The sequence below is a fragment of the Brachycentrus maculatus genome, unplaced genomic scaffold (assembly GCF_059751285.1).
Source record: "Brachycentrus maculatus isolate JH-2025_06_01 unplaced genomic scaffold, ASM5975128v1 h1tg000039l, whole genome shotgun sequence".
Classification (NCBI taxonomy): domain Eukaryota; kingdom Metazoa; phylum Arthropoda; class Insecta; order Trichoptera; family Brachycentridae; genus Brachycentrus; species Brachycentrus maculatus.
Window position 1 is genome coordinate 2,536,450 of NW_028280793.1, and position 18,486 is coordinate 2,554,935.

Consider the following 18,486-nt stretch of genomic DNA (forward strand, 5'->3'; position numbering starts at 1 on the left):
TGCTATTAAATTTTTTTTTTCTTGCTTTCTGACTTACACGATAAGAAATGTTGCCATTATATAATGTAAACAAATCATTTTACACTCGTGAAATAAATTAATGAGATTATGTGTATTTCATAACTCAATCAGTAGTATCGTACCATACGCCATAGGTTGAAATATCAATTGAAAGATGAACTACTTTATTGTACAAATTTATTTCTGCTGTAGTTTTTTTACAGATAGAAATAAGAAAATGAATAAATAAATTGAAAAATATTAAATGGTTTCATTTTTCCCTTTTATTAACTATATATAAAGCTATTTTTATATGACATGGCTCTGACACAACTGAGACAATATCAAAGGTCCCTGATATATGAATCTAGAATGGGTCAAAGTGAAAATGAATGGAAGTATATTGTTTTCTTGGATTGGCATCTTGTGTCAACATCTATTGCATCTGATCTCTGATCTTGAGTGTCTGAGGCGAATACTACATGTAAGATGGCATGACTTCGTCAGGAACGAAGATGTGAGGAGAACAATGCAGCAGGAAGTCTTAGTCCTTAAAAGGAGAAGATGGATATAGCTGGGAAACATCCTGAGAATGGCGCCTGACAGCAGTAGCCTTTTATATCTTTTCTTCCAATCCCAATGATTTCAGCACTCCTCGTTATAAGTCCAAAACATAAATTATATGTCTAATAAAGATATATTACATATATTATATTAAATGTAATATATCTTTATTAGACACAAATAAAAATCTCATAGGTTTTAAAATAAAAATTCTAGTTTTGGAAAGAAAAACTTTTAAATATACAAAAAGTTTATTTATAAAGGATCACAATTTTCTGGAAATATGTATATAAAGTTTCAAACAGTAAAAGAAACCCTTGAACTATTTTAAACGTGTTATCAGTATGTAACTGAATGAATATGTATACAATACCTATTCGCTAACAATAACTACTAACAAAATCTACAAGTATTTAAGTAATAAAGTAGCTTATTGTTCATGAATGCACACGGTTTAAAGGACACACTTAAAACTGAATTTATATAGTTATCATGTTTGACTTAAACCAGCCAATGTCCTGAATTTCATATTCCATTTGTATAAAAGATGATTCGTCTCTGATGAGACATCTAATGAATCTTGATATATCATTTTTAGGGGCTTAAATATGAGATTTAAAACATTTGTATATTATGATAATGTTAACCATTTTATCTCAATAATCCCTATAATTTATGTAATGTGTTCATAGTAACGGAATGGTTGAAACAAATTGTACAAACCCATGTTACATTACAAAATTTTAATAGTCTCAAATCATATTTCTGATGAACATTTCCTATGAACCTTTAAGCTCGATTTAACACCACAATCAAATATCTAACATGTCTATTTATTATTTATCAAGTAAAATAATTTATAGTAGGAAACAAAATATGACAGCAGCGATGGAATGTACTCATATGAGCAATTTGTCTGTTAGATTTTTCTATTTTTTCATCCATCAAACATCTTTTAGAATGTATGAATACTTTTCAACTGAATGTCAGATCAAATTTTTATTCCTCTCCTAAAATTCCTCAACGTTACATCATTAATTTTCAATCATTTAAATCTTATCACATGCTATCACAATACATACTAAAATTCCCCTCAGAAAAGATATTTTCTTCTCACCGAAATATACTTACAACTTAAACTAGTCAGGGAAATTGGTTCAAGTTGTCCCAGTTGTGCATTCTGCAGTTTCAATGCAAATATTTCAATAAACACACAATGCCACAAGTCAATCTCAACTGCATAAAGCCTAACTGGAGCAGCTTAAAGCAGTTGACCCTGCCTGTTTTAAGCTGCAAGCTTATTTCCACCTTAGGTCCCGTACACATAACATGTGACTGTTGGTTGTCTAGCTTTGCCACATTTACAAATCATTGACATTTATAAAGCACAACAGCTTTGAACTATACAGAATCGCGACACATGAGATGCAAGACAGTTGTCATGCTTACGGGAGATTATTGTGTTTACATTTACTTCTTAAGTATACAAAAATATATATTCTTACTTATAATATTATAAAACTTAAATTATATGTTTTTATCTAAGATGGTTTTATATAGGGTGAACAACTTTATTCTAACCTTTATCTGCACCCAATCGTGCATAGGGCTCTGCATCGTATAGCCGCAATGTTATCTTGATCGTTAATTGCATGAAGGCAAGGTGATCAGTCCTAGTCTCCAGGTCAGTCCAAGGTAATGTTAAATAAATATTTGATTGACAAATCAAACAAATTTGTCTTGAACCCTACCTGGGAATCGAAGCTGGGACCTTCAGCACGGTAGCCAAACGTACTACATACTGCACTATGCAGGCAGACATAATTATTCTACTATTTATAAAATATTTTAACATTCCCTGTGGTGATAAATAAAGTGGAGACATTTTTAATATTGATTCACAATTTTTATGGCTGATGTGACTTTGGCATTTTGATACTGATTGTTTATCCATACTGTTAACACATTGTTGTCAGGCGGTTTTTTCATCTACCCCAACCCTAATTAGTATCGTATACTAATTAGGGTCGTATACTAATTACAAGTAACCGCAAAATGGTTTTTGGCATATTGCGCATTACCAAAAGTAAACGAATAGAACGCTTACAAGCATCTCCCGCTCTCTACCAACAGTGTGCAAAAGACGCTTGTAAGCATTTCCCACAAACAATGTGTTAATATTGAAAATAAAATATATATTTTGTTTGCAGAATGCAACCAAAAGTTTAATTTATCTACATTCTCTAAGAGAATCCCCATGTAATACCATGTTCTTCTTCATGTCTCATGTCAGGTTCCCCGGCGACTATTACTTTAGAGTATAAGTCCCTGTCATGGACAGCTCCAAACAGCATCTCGACTGTTCTGATGCCTGTCCAATCTCGTATATTCTGGAGTAGTATACGAGAAATGCCAAAAATACCTTCATTTTATTCTTCTACTGACCCTCATCGGCACCCAATGGTGCATAGTCATCATATCAAAGTAATTTTATTTTGATCGTCAATTAGATAAAGGCAAGGTAATTAGTCCCGCGCTTCATGCGAGATCTTTAAATATTACAGTGCAAAATGACCTGGGTCCATTTTTCATCTCTCATTTCTAGTAAATAAGTAAGCCATATCGCTCACTCCTTTCAAGAACGTCATAAATCAAAAATCGTCGATTTTAGGTTGTGCATGTTTTCGGAATGCTCAGAAAATGTACTATATTCCAGCAAAAGAGGCACATTTTTAACTTAATATTTACCCGCTACAGGGTAGAAAGTGTTGTTTTTGCATTTTGAAGAAAAGGTGTTGTTTTTTATTTTTTTAAATATACTAAATATTTTTCAAATAGAGAAAAAACCTTCAGTTTTAACCTTAAAAGATCGGTTGCACAGTAAAATGTTCAATAAATGGGTTGATATTTATTTTTAAAACATTGTATTTTATTTTTAAACTTTAAAAACGATCTCCTGAAAAATCAAGTTTTTTGATTTATGACGTTCTTGAAAGGAGTGAGCGATAATTGACTCATTCGACATGTTTAAAACTAAAATTTAAATTTGGTACAATACTGTTTCAATTCATCACATAAAAAATATGACAATAACACACATTTATTATTTTATAATTAACAAATGCCTTATTTATATTTTCTTTATCCCATTTGAAAATGGTTGCTGAGAGTGCATACTCATTTCCACAATGACAGTGTCTGGACTCGGGGAGTCCTTTATTTCACAACATCCTTCGATATCTGAATTAACGCGCATCAACTGTCCACTTGACTCCAATGGATCCTAAAACAAAGAAAACCAAATATGCACTCATCACATGTCATAGTAAATGGAGATGCTATGTCATGAAGATGCAGGATCTTCTTCAAACCCTTTTCCGCACCCCAATGGTGCATAGGGCACTGCATATAAACGCAGTGTTATCTTGATCGTTAACACATAAAGGAAAGGTGATCAGCCCTCCGCTTCAGGTACCAGTCGAGGGTGATATTGAATAAATATTAGAGTGAAAAAATCAGATGCAGGATAGCAGACTTAATATAGTTATAGACTCTATAACTATATATCTTCCTGTAAAAAACACCAATTACTCAGTCTTGAAGATTGTCGTCTGTTATTGGATATGGGTATCCTCCAGGATATACTCAGTGGACGTCTACATAGTCTGGTTTTGACTTCCGAATTAACGTATAATGTACCTGGCTACCGTACCCGTTACACGTCACAATCTTTATTCGGAGTACCTGTCCTTCGAACTAATTATGCGCGGAGTTCACCTATGTTTTGAATGGCTAGTGAGTACAACTCATGTTTTAGCCAAGTTGACATTTTCAATTGCGGAAAATCTGTGTTGAAATGTCGAATGGTGAGCATAGTGTCCTCTCATGATCTTTAAAAACTATGCTTCTCAGCATTGTATGTATGTCCCTACTAGAATCATCACACACACACACATTCATTCGTTTGCTAGATCTACACTAAATATTTAGTACTAATCTTTACGGTTCTGTGGTTAACTATAATTGGCTTGTTTAATGTATATCTTTTAATTGTTTTGTTTTGCACATGTTGCTGTTTTAAACCAAATAAAAATAAATAAATAAAATTAAAAAAAGCAAAAATGAATGAACTTTACCTTTTTATTAATAAATATTTTAAAATTGAATGCTTTTGTTTTTTAAGTAAACTTTTCTTATTATGTATACAAATATACAAATAAAAAATAAAGAAACCTTTTATCATGATGCATTTAACATTAATCTAACAAAAAATCATATAAAAATCTAAAATTAAATGAGATTTCTAAGGAAAGATTTTGATATTTAAAATATATTCACGCTAGTCACACCAATATGAACTAATAACAGTGAATTAGATAGATTTTTCAAATCATGTCATTTAAAAGAGCAAGGATATATTATATGATAATGTATATTATAATGAGAGTGAAAGAGTAAGACTCTCAAGAACAATTTAAAATGAGATGCATTTTTTCAAAAATAGAATGTTGCCAGCATAGATATCTTGCTATATTATTAAATTTATGGTTGTCAAGTTTGTTTTTTTAAACCACTTAGGTAGGTACTTGGGTAAATATTAACCCATGTTTGCAGTTGTGAAACTTTTTTCATATGAAAAGAAATATATACATATGCATAATATTTGTTTTAATATAAACAGTACTCACATACTGAGTAACACATTTAGGGAACACTTACTCTTATGACTGTTATAATTAAAACTGTCATGTTAAAACCTATTAACCTTTTAAAACTGAAAGATATTTCATATAAAAATTACAGTGTAAACAATACATGTTTAAAAAAAAGTACAAGTAAATAACCATTTATATTTGTACCTGATATAATGCTGCGGAATCACAAGCCATCAATTCTTTTTTAGAAAGTTCTTCTACAACAGCGGCTGCATAACAGTCGCCTAACATATTGTTTGTGGTTCGAATGCGATCACTAAAAAAAAAGAAACAAGTATAACACATGTGATATACCTGGCCCAAGAATGCATGCGATCCTATGCAATTATTGATAACTTATACAGGAGATAACACAGCTAACATCTTTTTCTGTCCCCTATCTGCACTTAAGTAGTGCATAGAGCACTGCATCAAATCAACAAGGTATTAACTCGTTGATGATCATACATACGGTGATTAATCCTGCTCTCCAGATACATGTAAATAAGAATGGAATATGTTTGATGGGATCCAGACAGGGTAAATGAAGGAGCTTATGGTTATGATCATTGTTGGTATATGGGCGTTTGTCCACTACACGGGATTTCACCGTCTGGCAGTCCGGTTTTGAAAAATGAAAACGACTACGACAGTTTAGCGTGATCGAATTTATGCGCAACGTGTTCACGCACCGATCAAGAGCTCCAATCCGAAGAAAGATGGACAAAAGCACAAGCCAATCCAATCCAATCGTCGTTTTAAAACGCTAACTGACGTGCCGGACACGTAAAATTATACAGAATTACACGGAATTCCGGGTAGTGGACAAGCGCCCTATGGGTAAGGAAATGGAGAAAAAATAATAGATAACATAGGAGAGAAAAGGAAGAATAGCAGCAATGGGTATGGCACTCGGTTGGGTTTCATACTTCTACTGGTATTAGTTTGTGTAAGTTGTACATCAATATGTACAAATCCCTAAAAGATAAATTTTGAAAGGAGTATTTTGTAATGCTGATATACCTTTTTTGTGCAAATGAAATGATAGATAATTTAATAAATTACTTACACAAACCAATCTATGGCAAAGAGAAGAGAAACATCTTGAGCCGGGGCATCGATAGCTGATAAAACTACCAACAAGAGTACCAGAGCAGCACTTGGTACACTAGCCGAAGACACTGATGCTGCGGTTGATGTTAAACTGTGGAATTAAAAATATATACTATTTACTCCTTAAAAGGCAAATCCCGATACATTCCTTATTCCTTTTGATTTATAAGAATCACTTCTTAGTTTTAAAAAATGTGATGTTTATCAAGAGATGGCAGTTTATTTCTCAAAATAATGTATTTACATATACACATATTTTTTATATTTCTTGGCGTTGCAATGGATTTGATTTGTAAATTAACAAATCACAACAAAGCAGTGTGAGTGTGCAAAAAATAAGGTAATGACTTGACTTATACAGATATCAATCAGAGGTAATATAAAAAAATATCATTATTTATTTCTGAACCACTTCTAGAATCCAAACTAAACCTTATGTATGATGAATTGGAGTCAATTGAGCTAACTGTGACTATGTTTTGTCAGTAAATTGACTTCTTTTGGTATTTATTATGACATTGGAAGCTTATTAAGTTTAATGCAACATTTGGATGACTGCAAATGGATCTATGTTTTGATGCATCTTCTCTCCAATTATATTGTAAGACTGTGTTTAACTAACAGATTATTACTAGGACAGACTAAAACAGTAAACAATCTTGCTATTCATGATTGATAGTTCTGTAATGGGTGTATTATAGAAAGAAAACTTACAAAACTGTACAAAGTTCTCCAAATCCAAGATGGATACTGTTCATCTGCGCTATGAAGATACTTGCTGTGGCTACAAACAGTGCAGTTCCATCCATGTTGATATTGCATCCAATTGGTAGAACAAATCTGGTCACTCGAGGGTCTACTCTTAATTTATCAGTCATACAACGGAATGTTACTGGTAAAGCAGCAGCCCTGGAATAAACAATTTTACACTATTACAAACCACAAAAGGTTTTATTTTCTTGAATCATTGAATCAAATGATGATAATGGTTTATAATTAAATTTAAAACAGCGTGAATTAATCAAAAGAACTTACGTAGATGCCGTAGCACAAGCAGTGAGAGTGGCTTGTATAAGTCCCCAATAAAATTTGTATGGGTTTTTTCTCACAAAAACGAAGTATATCAATTGCATCACAACTAATTGGTAGAAAAATATTCCGACTGCTATTGTAGCAATGAACCATCCCAGTTGTGACATTACAAGACCTGAAACCAATTATAAAACTAAATGTGTGATCAGATATAAATTTGTGAAAGAAAACTTTATTACCAAGTTTTACAAAGTTTTTAAATATATCGAATGTGCATAAAAAGTTTAAACCAAAGAAAATTAAATCATAAAACATGTTTTATTATGCTACTATACAACCACCTACCCTAGCGGTCGTCAAGACAATCACTACACTAACATGCAAGCAACACTATACACCCGTTGATATACCACTATACACACACTTAATCCTCCACAAAATATTCATCACGTGTTATTAGTCATATCAAAGACCAACATGCACTAGGGGTTTTCTAAAAAAAGTCAAGGATCTATGGGTTAGGGAGAGTAGAAGTGAACTAAAATGGGTATGTAGTGTTTCTTGAATGCTAAAATAAAGATTGTCCTAACATTTCTTAACTTATAGACTAAAATCTCGGTGAGTGGTTTTATACTAACATAACATGATTATGTTTAAATGTCAGATCACAAATTTAGTGCTGTAAATATAAAAAATATTTCAGTTCACCCAGTTCATAATTATTTTATGATATGAAAAAATATTTCAATCTAATATTATTTTCAATATGGATAAACTTTACACAAGATACATCTTGTTCACCTTACCAAGACTTTTCACTGCCAGAATTTTTCCAGCAATGACACTGCTAATGCCGACCGGAGTAAGCCACATGACCCCGGTTACCATCTTCATGATGACTTCAAATACTGCCGTGAAGAAGTCGACCACGACCTGCCCTTTGCGTCCCAGTGTTCCCAAAACTGTGCCAAATACCAAGCAGAAGAAAACTATTCCCAAAGTGTTGGTCCCAGATCTGTAAGCAATCAATTATACCTCATTTAATGATATTAATAACATAATAATTGACCCCGAATATTGGAAACCATAGGGTAGTTTCACTATTTTAAAAAAGCATACACCTGTGAGGATTGAGTATACAAACAAAAATAATAAAATTAAACAAGTATCATTTTACATACATATTTTCTTTGTTCGGATATTATCAAAATAAACTTGTTGCAATGAAAACATTGTTTCTATATGCGTATCCAATTTAAAAGGTCCTATTCATCTTTCCGGGTGATTGGTTTGATTGAGTTTATCGTCATATTAAATTTAAATAATCTTACTAGACATAACGTTGCTTTCCGCAGGGGTGAGCAGAGATAATAGATCGCCACAACACTATCTTTGCAAATATTATTCGCCACTTCCACATTCATTCATCTATTCATACATAGCCGCCTTTACTCCAATTCCAGACCTGATTGCTTTTTAGTAATTGAAATACATGATCATGCCAAGTTTTCCCCTTTTTTGCAGATTATTTTAATTTATCTGTCCATATTTGATTATTTTAATTTTCTTATAACATTACATTAACAAGATAAACAAAAAATAAGTGACAAATCTTTTGATCACACGGTACCTATGTACAAACGCACACACAAATAGTTTGTGTTCTACCGAAGATACAAAGGGAAAGGTTATTCGGCCAAGAAGCAAGGATTGCCAAGAAATAAATTGTGGTCAATTAGTCAAACTGTCGCTATTAATAGTCACCTGCGATGAGAATAGATATAAACTAATCGAATATACAGAATATTTATTTCGCGTAGGGTTTTTAACTTGGCACTTTCCCTACAACAGTGTTTGCTTTGATTTTTCATCAATACGGTGTTTGTTAACATAACCTCAATTTGTAAGTGGAACCGATGCGCAAAGCGCAGTTACTTCTAAACTTACGCCCATGTCTTATCAGGAACTATTAAATGTAGAATCAATGGAAAAAAAACAAAATATCATCCTTATTTGGATATACGCCACTTCGACTTAATTTTAATCAATTATTATCTTTATTATTAATTTTAAAATTCTGCTTATTGAAGTTTCTAAAATCGACCATAGATGTCACTAAGGTAGCTAAAGAAAGATACGAATTTCTTTTTAAACAAAACTCGAAATTTGAGTTATATTGTTATCCATTACAACTCATGACAGTCACCAAATATACGCTAAAACGATCCTCACACGCGCTTTTAAGAATTACTCACACAAATCACAAGAAAGCATCTCCCAAATAAAACACACATTCACCAATACCATACCATATGATAACATAGATCCACAAGATAAAAATACATTTAACAAATGAAACATATACCTCGTTTGTTCAAAGGAACCTAGAATAATACGCAATAAATCTGTATAACCTATGTCCATTATCCATATCATTAAATAACGAAACTACGTATAAAAAAGCTATTCATAATTGGATAATGGATGTGGGTAGATTTGAAATAGATCGTACAATGCGAACATGCCATTCATAATATTATGACTCGTAATCAAATAATTTTATTAAATAAAAAAGTATTGAATATGTGCCCTCGGCACAAGAAAAACCAATGAGGAAAGATTATTGTTAATTTGAAATTGAAATACGAGGAAAAATAAATAACATAAAATATTTCATTTATTGTTTCGGCATTAACTTTGTGGTAAGACATGTTACAATAATTAAAGAAAACACTTCGTTTTTTACCACTTGAGTTTAATTATAGACTACATGTTTCAGAAGCTAAACTTCCATCATTCAGGTCTGTATAATAACTAAAATATAAAATATAAAATTGTTCTATAAATAAGGATAGGGGGAAAGTAAGGGGAAGGGGTTAGTCAAGGAACGGAGTTTGAAAACAAAGGAAAAATTGAAAGCAATGGCGAAATTATTAAATAATATATTGTTTCAAAATTCTTCGCCATTGCTTTCAATTTTTCCTTTGTTTTCAAACTCCGTTCCTTGACTAACCCCTTCCCCTTACTTTCCCCCTATCCTTATTTATAGAACAATTTTATATTTTATATTTTAGTTATTATACAGACCTGAATGATGGAAGTTTAGCTTCTGAAACATGTAGTCTATAATTAAACTCAAGTGGTAAAAAACGAAGTGTTTTCTTTAATTATTATAAAATATTTCATAAAAAATGTTCACAATGTATTAAGTATATAAGGTGATCATTTATGACAAGCTCTGTATATACCCAGACATTCTTACTTCCATCTCAAAGGACTTCTTTAAATATTCTTTACATATCAAGGAAAATCTTTAACGTAAAATATATTACATGAGTATATATAATAAAATAATGGAATAATAGGGATCTGACAGGTGATTACAATTAATTTTTTAATACAACATTTTGAGTGTGTCCAAATATTTGTCCACAAAATCTGGATTATCTCCCATATACAGGAGTTATTTTCATATTGTTCTTTGACACCCCATCAAAGATGAAGAAGAATATGGAAGTCTGGGCAATTCATTTCACCAATAGATGTCTCTAGTGAAGTTCTAGTGATTCAAGAATTATGTTTCGAAATTGGTTCATTTATATAGAATTTCCAAGAATTTGAGTAGTGTGGGTGTCAATAATGGGTAGAATTTGTGAATGTTACACGTGTGTAAAGTGATCACTTAAATCAGCCTATGACGGTCGTCAGACACGAGACACGTAAATGCCCAGACTTCCATATTCTTCTTCATCTTTGATGATATGTCAAAAAAAAAAATCTTAAACTTAATAAATTGTCATCGCCACCCCTGGCTCTGATTTTAATAATTATTGTGTTTTCTAGATTTCACTTTAACTTTTTTTGTCATTTGCAATTTGTTTTTCTATTTAAAACTTAGTATTTCTTACTTGAAAATGTATTAACGTAATCTAATAGTTAATCTTTTACTTGAATGAACCTACATTGTGCAGTTATTCACCTATATCGTATAACTCGCACCATTTGCACAGCCTCCTGGATCTCGGATGTGGCGTTGGTGATGTTCAGCACGGCGGAACTTGGTGATGCGGGTACTTCAGAAGGAACGTATACAGTGTGGGCTTGCTGGAAGGCAGCTTGGAACAGATTGTCTGGAAAGATATTCCTGAAACATACATTTTAATAATATTTATTGTGAACATATTCAAAAGGATGATCGATGCATACGATAGTAAATAAAATAAAATAAACCAAAAAGAAGAAAAGAATATTGTATTTCCTTCATGAAAAAAAACATTATTATAAAACATTTTTTTCTTAACAATATACAAAAGGTGCTTCTTTTTAATGTTTTTTTTGTTGTTGTAATATACCATTTCTGAGAAATGTCGAGAATGGTTGTTTTATATAATTTTATAACAAATATATCAAGCATTCATATTGTCCATCAATTAAATATATTTTTTTTAGATATGTATATCTTATGGATCTGAAAAGTTTGAACTGGACCAAAGTATTTTTTCGTTGAATAAATAATTATCAGTTATCCAAAATGGTTTGAAGATAAACGATTTGTTCAATTTTCAAATTATTGACTTATATAGAAAATAAAAAAAATTAAAACAAAAAACACACAGCGCAAATGTACATTTTATTAAATAATGTGTTTTATTAGGATATGTTAATTCTGTATTTAAAAAATCGAAAATTTGATTTTTACAAGTTTACTGCAGATTGAACATAAAACGTTTTTATTATAATTTATTACAATAAATACTTATATACTTTAAAAAAATGCAAATAAAAAAAATACCAGAGAAAGGTAGAGAAAGGAAAAACTGTTAAATACAAAATTGGGTTTTCTTAAAAATTTGACCATCTTAAAATGACACGTAATTCGTAGGGGGGTACCAAAAGACCCCATTTCATATGTGTATGGAAATCGTAGTACGCAACTCACAGCAAGTACACTCGCCGCTAACTGAGTCACAGATGGCACGTTTGTTCCAACGCACCGTCAAGCAGCGACTGAATGAGAGGCTGAAAATCGGATCGAACGAAAGCTGACTAGTTTAGTACATACTTTCGCTCTGTCGTAGTACCACATTTATTAGAGTGAAAAAATAACATGTTGTTAGTAAACAAAAAAATTACGTACTGATATTTAAGTTCGTAGATCTCGCGGAACTGATTGTGATTTTTATCAGAAACAATACTTTGAAATATTTAACGATTTGAAATAACAAAAATTAAAAAAAGGAAAATTCTCCTTAATATTATTTTTAAGATTACAAAAAATTGGAGTAAATAGCTCTTATAATACTAAAAATTAATGCTTAAATTTATATATGGGAGATTTTAATCCTCTGTTAGATTCGGCTTGGTTAACCTTCCCCTCCCGGTGATATGTATTTACTACAATTCGACTTTTGAAATGAAAATATCAATATAAAATAAAATATATACAGGCTCAGAATTTCTGTATTCCTCTGTATTATATTTATGACAAAAATATCGAAATTCTTTAGTATACAACCATGATACACGATTTACACACACAGAGAAGGTTTGACAATAAATATGGGAGTCGAACACTGCAATATATCGTTCCGAACATTTTTAATTTGTTGGCGACGGATGTAAGAGGTCAAAATAAAATATGGAACAAAGTCAAAATAAAGGAATGGGTAAATGATCAAGAGTTAATTTTATGAAAATTGTAAAATGTTTATATTCTTAATATTTTTTCTCTTTTATGTGTCTATGTTAGGTTAAAATCGTAAAAACAATAAAAAAAATGTAAAAAGAACTCCACCGACAAGACACACAAGGTGGCTTGGTGGGTCTCTGCAAAAAAGTCTAAATTTGTATAAATTGTGATTTAAATAAATGAAAACAAAAACAAAAAAATGTATGTAAGGGAAGGGTTAATAATTTTTTTTGTACCTATGGGGTGAAAAGATAGGTACCTCCCCAGATCCAGTAAGCTGTCCATGATGTTAACATCCCTCGTCTCCTTCAAAGCAGAGTGCGCTACTTCCTTCAGGCCAGGGTCCCCGGGGTGGATGGCAAGGACCAGGCAGATGCCCAGGAAGGCGTTGAACATGGAAGTCAGGATGAAGTACAGGAGGGTCCTGACGGCGATCTTCCCATTCATCTTGGCGTTAAGGCTCGCGGAGCCGGCTATGAGGCTAGCCACTATCAGGGGCAGGATCATCAGCTTCAGTATCCTCATGAACAGTTCTCCGGGGTAAGATATGAGCATCACGGCGTTTGGTCCCAAGTCGAGCAGTCTCAATGAAAATCCTGCGACAATAGTTTGGAATATAAAAATAAAATACTTGTATGAAACCACTTTTTGAGTTTGTTAATATAAACACGACCAGTTACAACAGCTCAGATGATCTTATCGACAGGTCGTCTCTCTATCAGCTGTCGATAATATCATCTTTGTTCTTGTAACTAGTTTTGTTTACATTAATAAACTTAAAAAGCGCTCTCATGCTTTTTTTATTATTTTAATCATCAGGTTATTCGACAAAGTGAAAGATAAATCAATAAATAATATCGTAATAAAGATTTTATTTAGCTTCAATTACTCTGATCGCGAAATGTGAAATTTTTTCTGTTAAATTAATTAGAATGTGTAAATTAATTCCCAAAGTATTTTTGGTAACGTCTTGTTTTTTTTTTGTAAAACGAAATGTAAGAATTCATCCTGTTGTAAAGTGATTAATTTAATTTAGGTACCTTTATACTTCAAATAAATCTAAACCAAAATATAGATTTTAACGATTTTCTGAAAAACAAATAATAAATGAAGACAGAATCAATAGAGCAATATTATATTTTATACGGACATAGAAAGTTCAAATCTTTTTCTATAAAGACAAAACTTTGATACCCAAAAAATGAAATGACAAAATAACCCTTTTTCCATTTACAGTTTATTTAGATTTTCAGGATCACACAGGATCTGTCAATTGCGAGAGTTTTTGAAAATTTCCATTGTGAAGTAAAAAAACAAAAATTGTCAATTGTCACTTTGGTTACGAAGGATAAATATAAAATGAATTATTACAATTAAAATCATGTATAATTTTTTTTAACAACATTTTGAGTGTGTCCAAATACTTGTTCACACCGTCATAGGCTGGTTTGAGTGATCACTTTACACACGTGTAACATTCACCAATTCTACCCATTATTGACAACCACACTACTCAAATTCTTGGAAGTTCTATATATATGAACCAATTTAGAAACCTTGTTCATGAATCACTAAAACTTCAATAATATAAGAGTTTCTGCTTAATAAAAAGCTTCTTTACATCTCACCAATAGATGTCTCTAGTGAAGTTTTAGTGATTCATGAACAAGGTTTCTAAATTGGTTCATATATATAGAACTTCCAAGAATTTGAGTAGTGTGGTTGTCAATAATGGGTAGAATTGGTGAATGTTACACGTGTGTAAAGTGATCACTCAAACCAGCCTTTGACGGTCGTAAGCCCCGTAAATGCCCAGACTTCCATATTCTTCTTCATCTTTGATGAGATGTCAAAAAAATTTTTTTTTAATATTTTTATTCACAGCGGGTACCGTTATATAAAATAAATATAGTTTCATAATCTTATTAGGAAATGCGTAATGAATGACAGTGCAACTTACCGAACACAACTCCAAGAATAACGCCGGACAGCGTGACCACCAGCAACAGGTTGTCTTTCAGGCACTTCCGCGCCCCCGTGAGCTCCAGAGGGGCTCCCGAGGCCCCCGAAGCCGCAGGGCCCCCGCTCCCCTGGCCCCCCATCTTCGCAAACAGGTACTCTGGAAAACGACCTGTTTTCTCCATCAAGATGCAAACAACCAAATGTTAAAAGAACGAGCTTTTCCCAATTTACTTCCGTTTTGATTTTTATACGTCCTATCCTTTTCAACACCCGTTTTGGCGATTTTTTTAAAGCCGTTTTTCTACTCGGAAAAACTGAAATTGATAACAACTGCGTCTTAGTTTATACTACTACTTTATATATAAACTGAAACTGAATACTTTATTTTTAATTCAATTATAGCCTGCAGCAAAATGCAACCCCGCAGTTTTCAATGAACGTAATGCACAATGCGATCAGCTGTCTGGCGCAACAAAATTTTGTTTCAACTTTGAATGAAAAATACCCCTTTAAACGGTTAAAATACTATATTTTAAAACACCAATTTACGTGCTACGTTATTCTTTACGTAGTTTTGTAAAAGTTTCAAAGTATAATTGACAATATTTTGATATTTGCGAGCGAGCGAGTCGGCGACTGAGATAATACTGACAGCGGCGGGTGGCTATCGATCTGCCCTTCCCAACTCCCTTGCCTCCCCTCTACTTCCATACCCTTTGAAACCTTTTGACGTTATCGTAGGTTACGGAATAAGAAATTGACACATTTATGAGAGGTAACAATCAAATTTGTTTATAATGACACATATTCGTTATAAAAAAAACGTTTTCTTAATTTGAATGTCATTTTTGACATATTATACTTAATGGATGATTTATCATTAAGATAAAGAATGAGGAATTAAGCCACTAAATAAATTACATAACAATTAAAAATTCATAGCTTGATGTACTAAGTTTGAAATGTTTTTTTTAAATGAAAAAAAACTGGGAAGGTTTTGAATAACTTTAGATAATTTTAATATTAATTTGTAGGTTTATAAATTATTAACCAAAAATATCAACAAATCAACCTATTTACGTCAACGTTGCCAGCCATATTTTAGACCCAATATATTTAATAAATGGGTCTATATATATATATATATATATATATATATATATATATATATAAATATATTTATTTATATATGTATGTATATATATATATATATAAATATATATATATATATATATATATATATATATATATATATATATATATATATATATATATATATATATATATATATATATATATATATATATATATATATATATATATATATATATATATATATATATATATATAAATATATATATATATATATAGATAATTTTAATATTAATTTCTAGGTTTATAAATTATTAACCAAAAATATCAACAAATCAACCTATATACGTCAACGTTGCCAGCCATATTTTAGACCCAATATATTTAATAAATGGGTCTATATATATATATATATATATATATATATATATATATATATATATATATATATATATATATATATATTTATTTATATATGTATGTATATATATATATATATATATATATATATATATATATATATATATATATATATATATATATATATATATATATATATATATATATATATATATATATATATATATACATATATAAATAATATATATATATATATATATATATATATATATATATATATATATATATATATATATATATATATATATATATATATATATATATATATATATATATATATATATATACATATATACATATACGTGTGTGTGTGTAATTGCACATTCATCATTCGTGAATAATCATGTAATATTAAAGTAATATTAAATAAGAAAATATGTTTGAAAATATAAAAAATTAAAAATATATAAGATATAAAAATTAAAAACTATATTCTTATTATAAAAATGATATAATTAGATATGAATTAAGGATCAATTTGATGGCTATTCGAGTATGCCACCATAACCTAAGGGGTAAGATGGATCACATTTGTCTCCATGTAATTTACGTTCACGATAACTCTGGATTATCTGATGTAGCGAAACATGCACGAAGAAGAATAATTGGTTAGAAATCGTAATAAACTTTTAATTGCATCTAGACTCGTAGTTTTAATTTGTAATACAATATAAAGTATATCAGGGCAATAAAAGAAACTAAAAATGCGTCATAGATTATTTTAAAAAATATAAAAATATAATTTATTATGTTAAATTCAGAAATAAGAAATGCACTTTAAAACCATATCTTAATATTTTTTTTCAAATATAAAATTTTAATAATAATAAAATAATAAAACCCTTATCCGCACCCCAATGATGCATAGGGCATTGCGTCATATAAACGCAGTGTTATCTTGATCGTTTAAACATGAAGGAAAGGTGATCAGCCCTCCGCTTCAGGTACCAGTCCAGGGTAATAATATTGAATAAATATTACCCCCCTTGGAAATCAAACCCGGGATCTCCAGGACGGTAGCCAAGCGTGCTGACCATTACACTACGGAGGCGGACAAACAAAAAAATATATAAACACCATTTTTTATTTTTTTTTCCAAAATAATTTATTGATTTTCATGAATATCTCTGAGTACCTTCAAATGAAGAATTCAATTTTGGCAATCAATACATCTATTTAAATATTTAAGGCGTTAGAAAAGGATCTAAAGGTTATAAAGGAAGAAAATAAAGTCAGAACGTACATTACATAATGAATATAACACCTTCTCACCCCTTCATAACCTCACGTTACGTACTTATCAGCGTTCCCAAGTAAGGTTGTCGTAATCCATTACAAATTACTAAGTTTGATAAAAAAAATGCAGGCGATTCTCGACTCACGTACCAAACTCGATTTACGAATATCACAAAACAAAAATAAGGAATTTTTCTGTACACACTTTTACATTTAAAGAATATATATTTAACTTTCATGGCCTATCATATATATTAATATAACGTATTCGTCTATAGTCTATATAAATATAAATAATCGTTTCTTCAAAATTTAAAATCTTCTAAAGTAATCACCGACATGTGTAGATGAAGAAACGTATGGAAGTCTACCGATTTATCTGATCATACTTATGTTATACTGATTTTAGCGATCAATTTATATACGTGTAACATTCACCCTACCCATGATTACCATACTAGGTACTCAAATTTATCGGATATTAATCGGATATTATATTTGTACTTCAACTTAAATCATCTTGCGCTGGGTACTTCTTCGGCGACATCTTTGGTTGAGGTAAGTTAGTTTTTAAATTAGTAGAAACCTTCATGAAATTTATACACTCAAATTGTTGTAGACCAATATTTTTACTTGTTTTTCAAATTGTAAAATTTATAAAAATTCAGCAATCATTTTACTGCG

The 18,486-nt window shown here is 30.8% G+C and overlaps 1 protein-coding gene across 1 annotated transcript; it reads right to left on the reverse strand.

Moving 5' to 3' along the window:
• Positions 1–789: 789 nt before the first annotated feature.
• Eaat2 (Excitatory amino acid transporter 2) lies at positions 790–15,682 on the reverse strand. The gene is made up of 9 exons (XM_088277245.1): positions 15,053–15,682; positions 13,352–13,688; positions 11,383–11,547; positions 8,210–8,418; positions 7,407–7,578; positions 7,086–7,280; positions 6,328–6,462; positions 5,424–5,535; positions 790–3,847 (listed from the first exon to the last, which is right to left on the reverse strand). The coding sequence occupies exons 1-9, from the start codon at positions 15,234–15,236 to the stop codon at positions 3,695–3,697; spliced, it is 1,662 nt and encodes a 553-aa protein (XP_088133371.1). The 5' UTR covers positions 15,237–15,682; the 3' UTR covers positions 790–3,694.
• Positions 15,683–18,486: the final 2,804 nt, after the last annotated feature.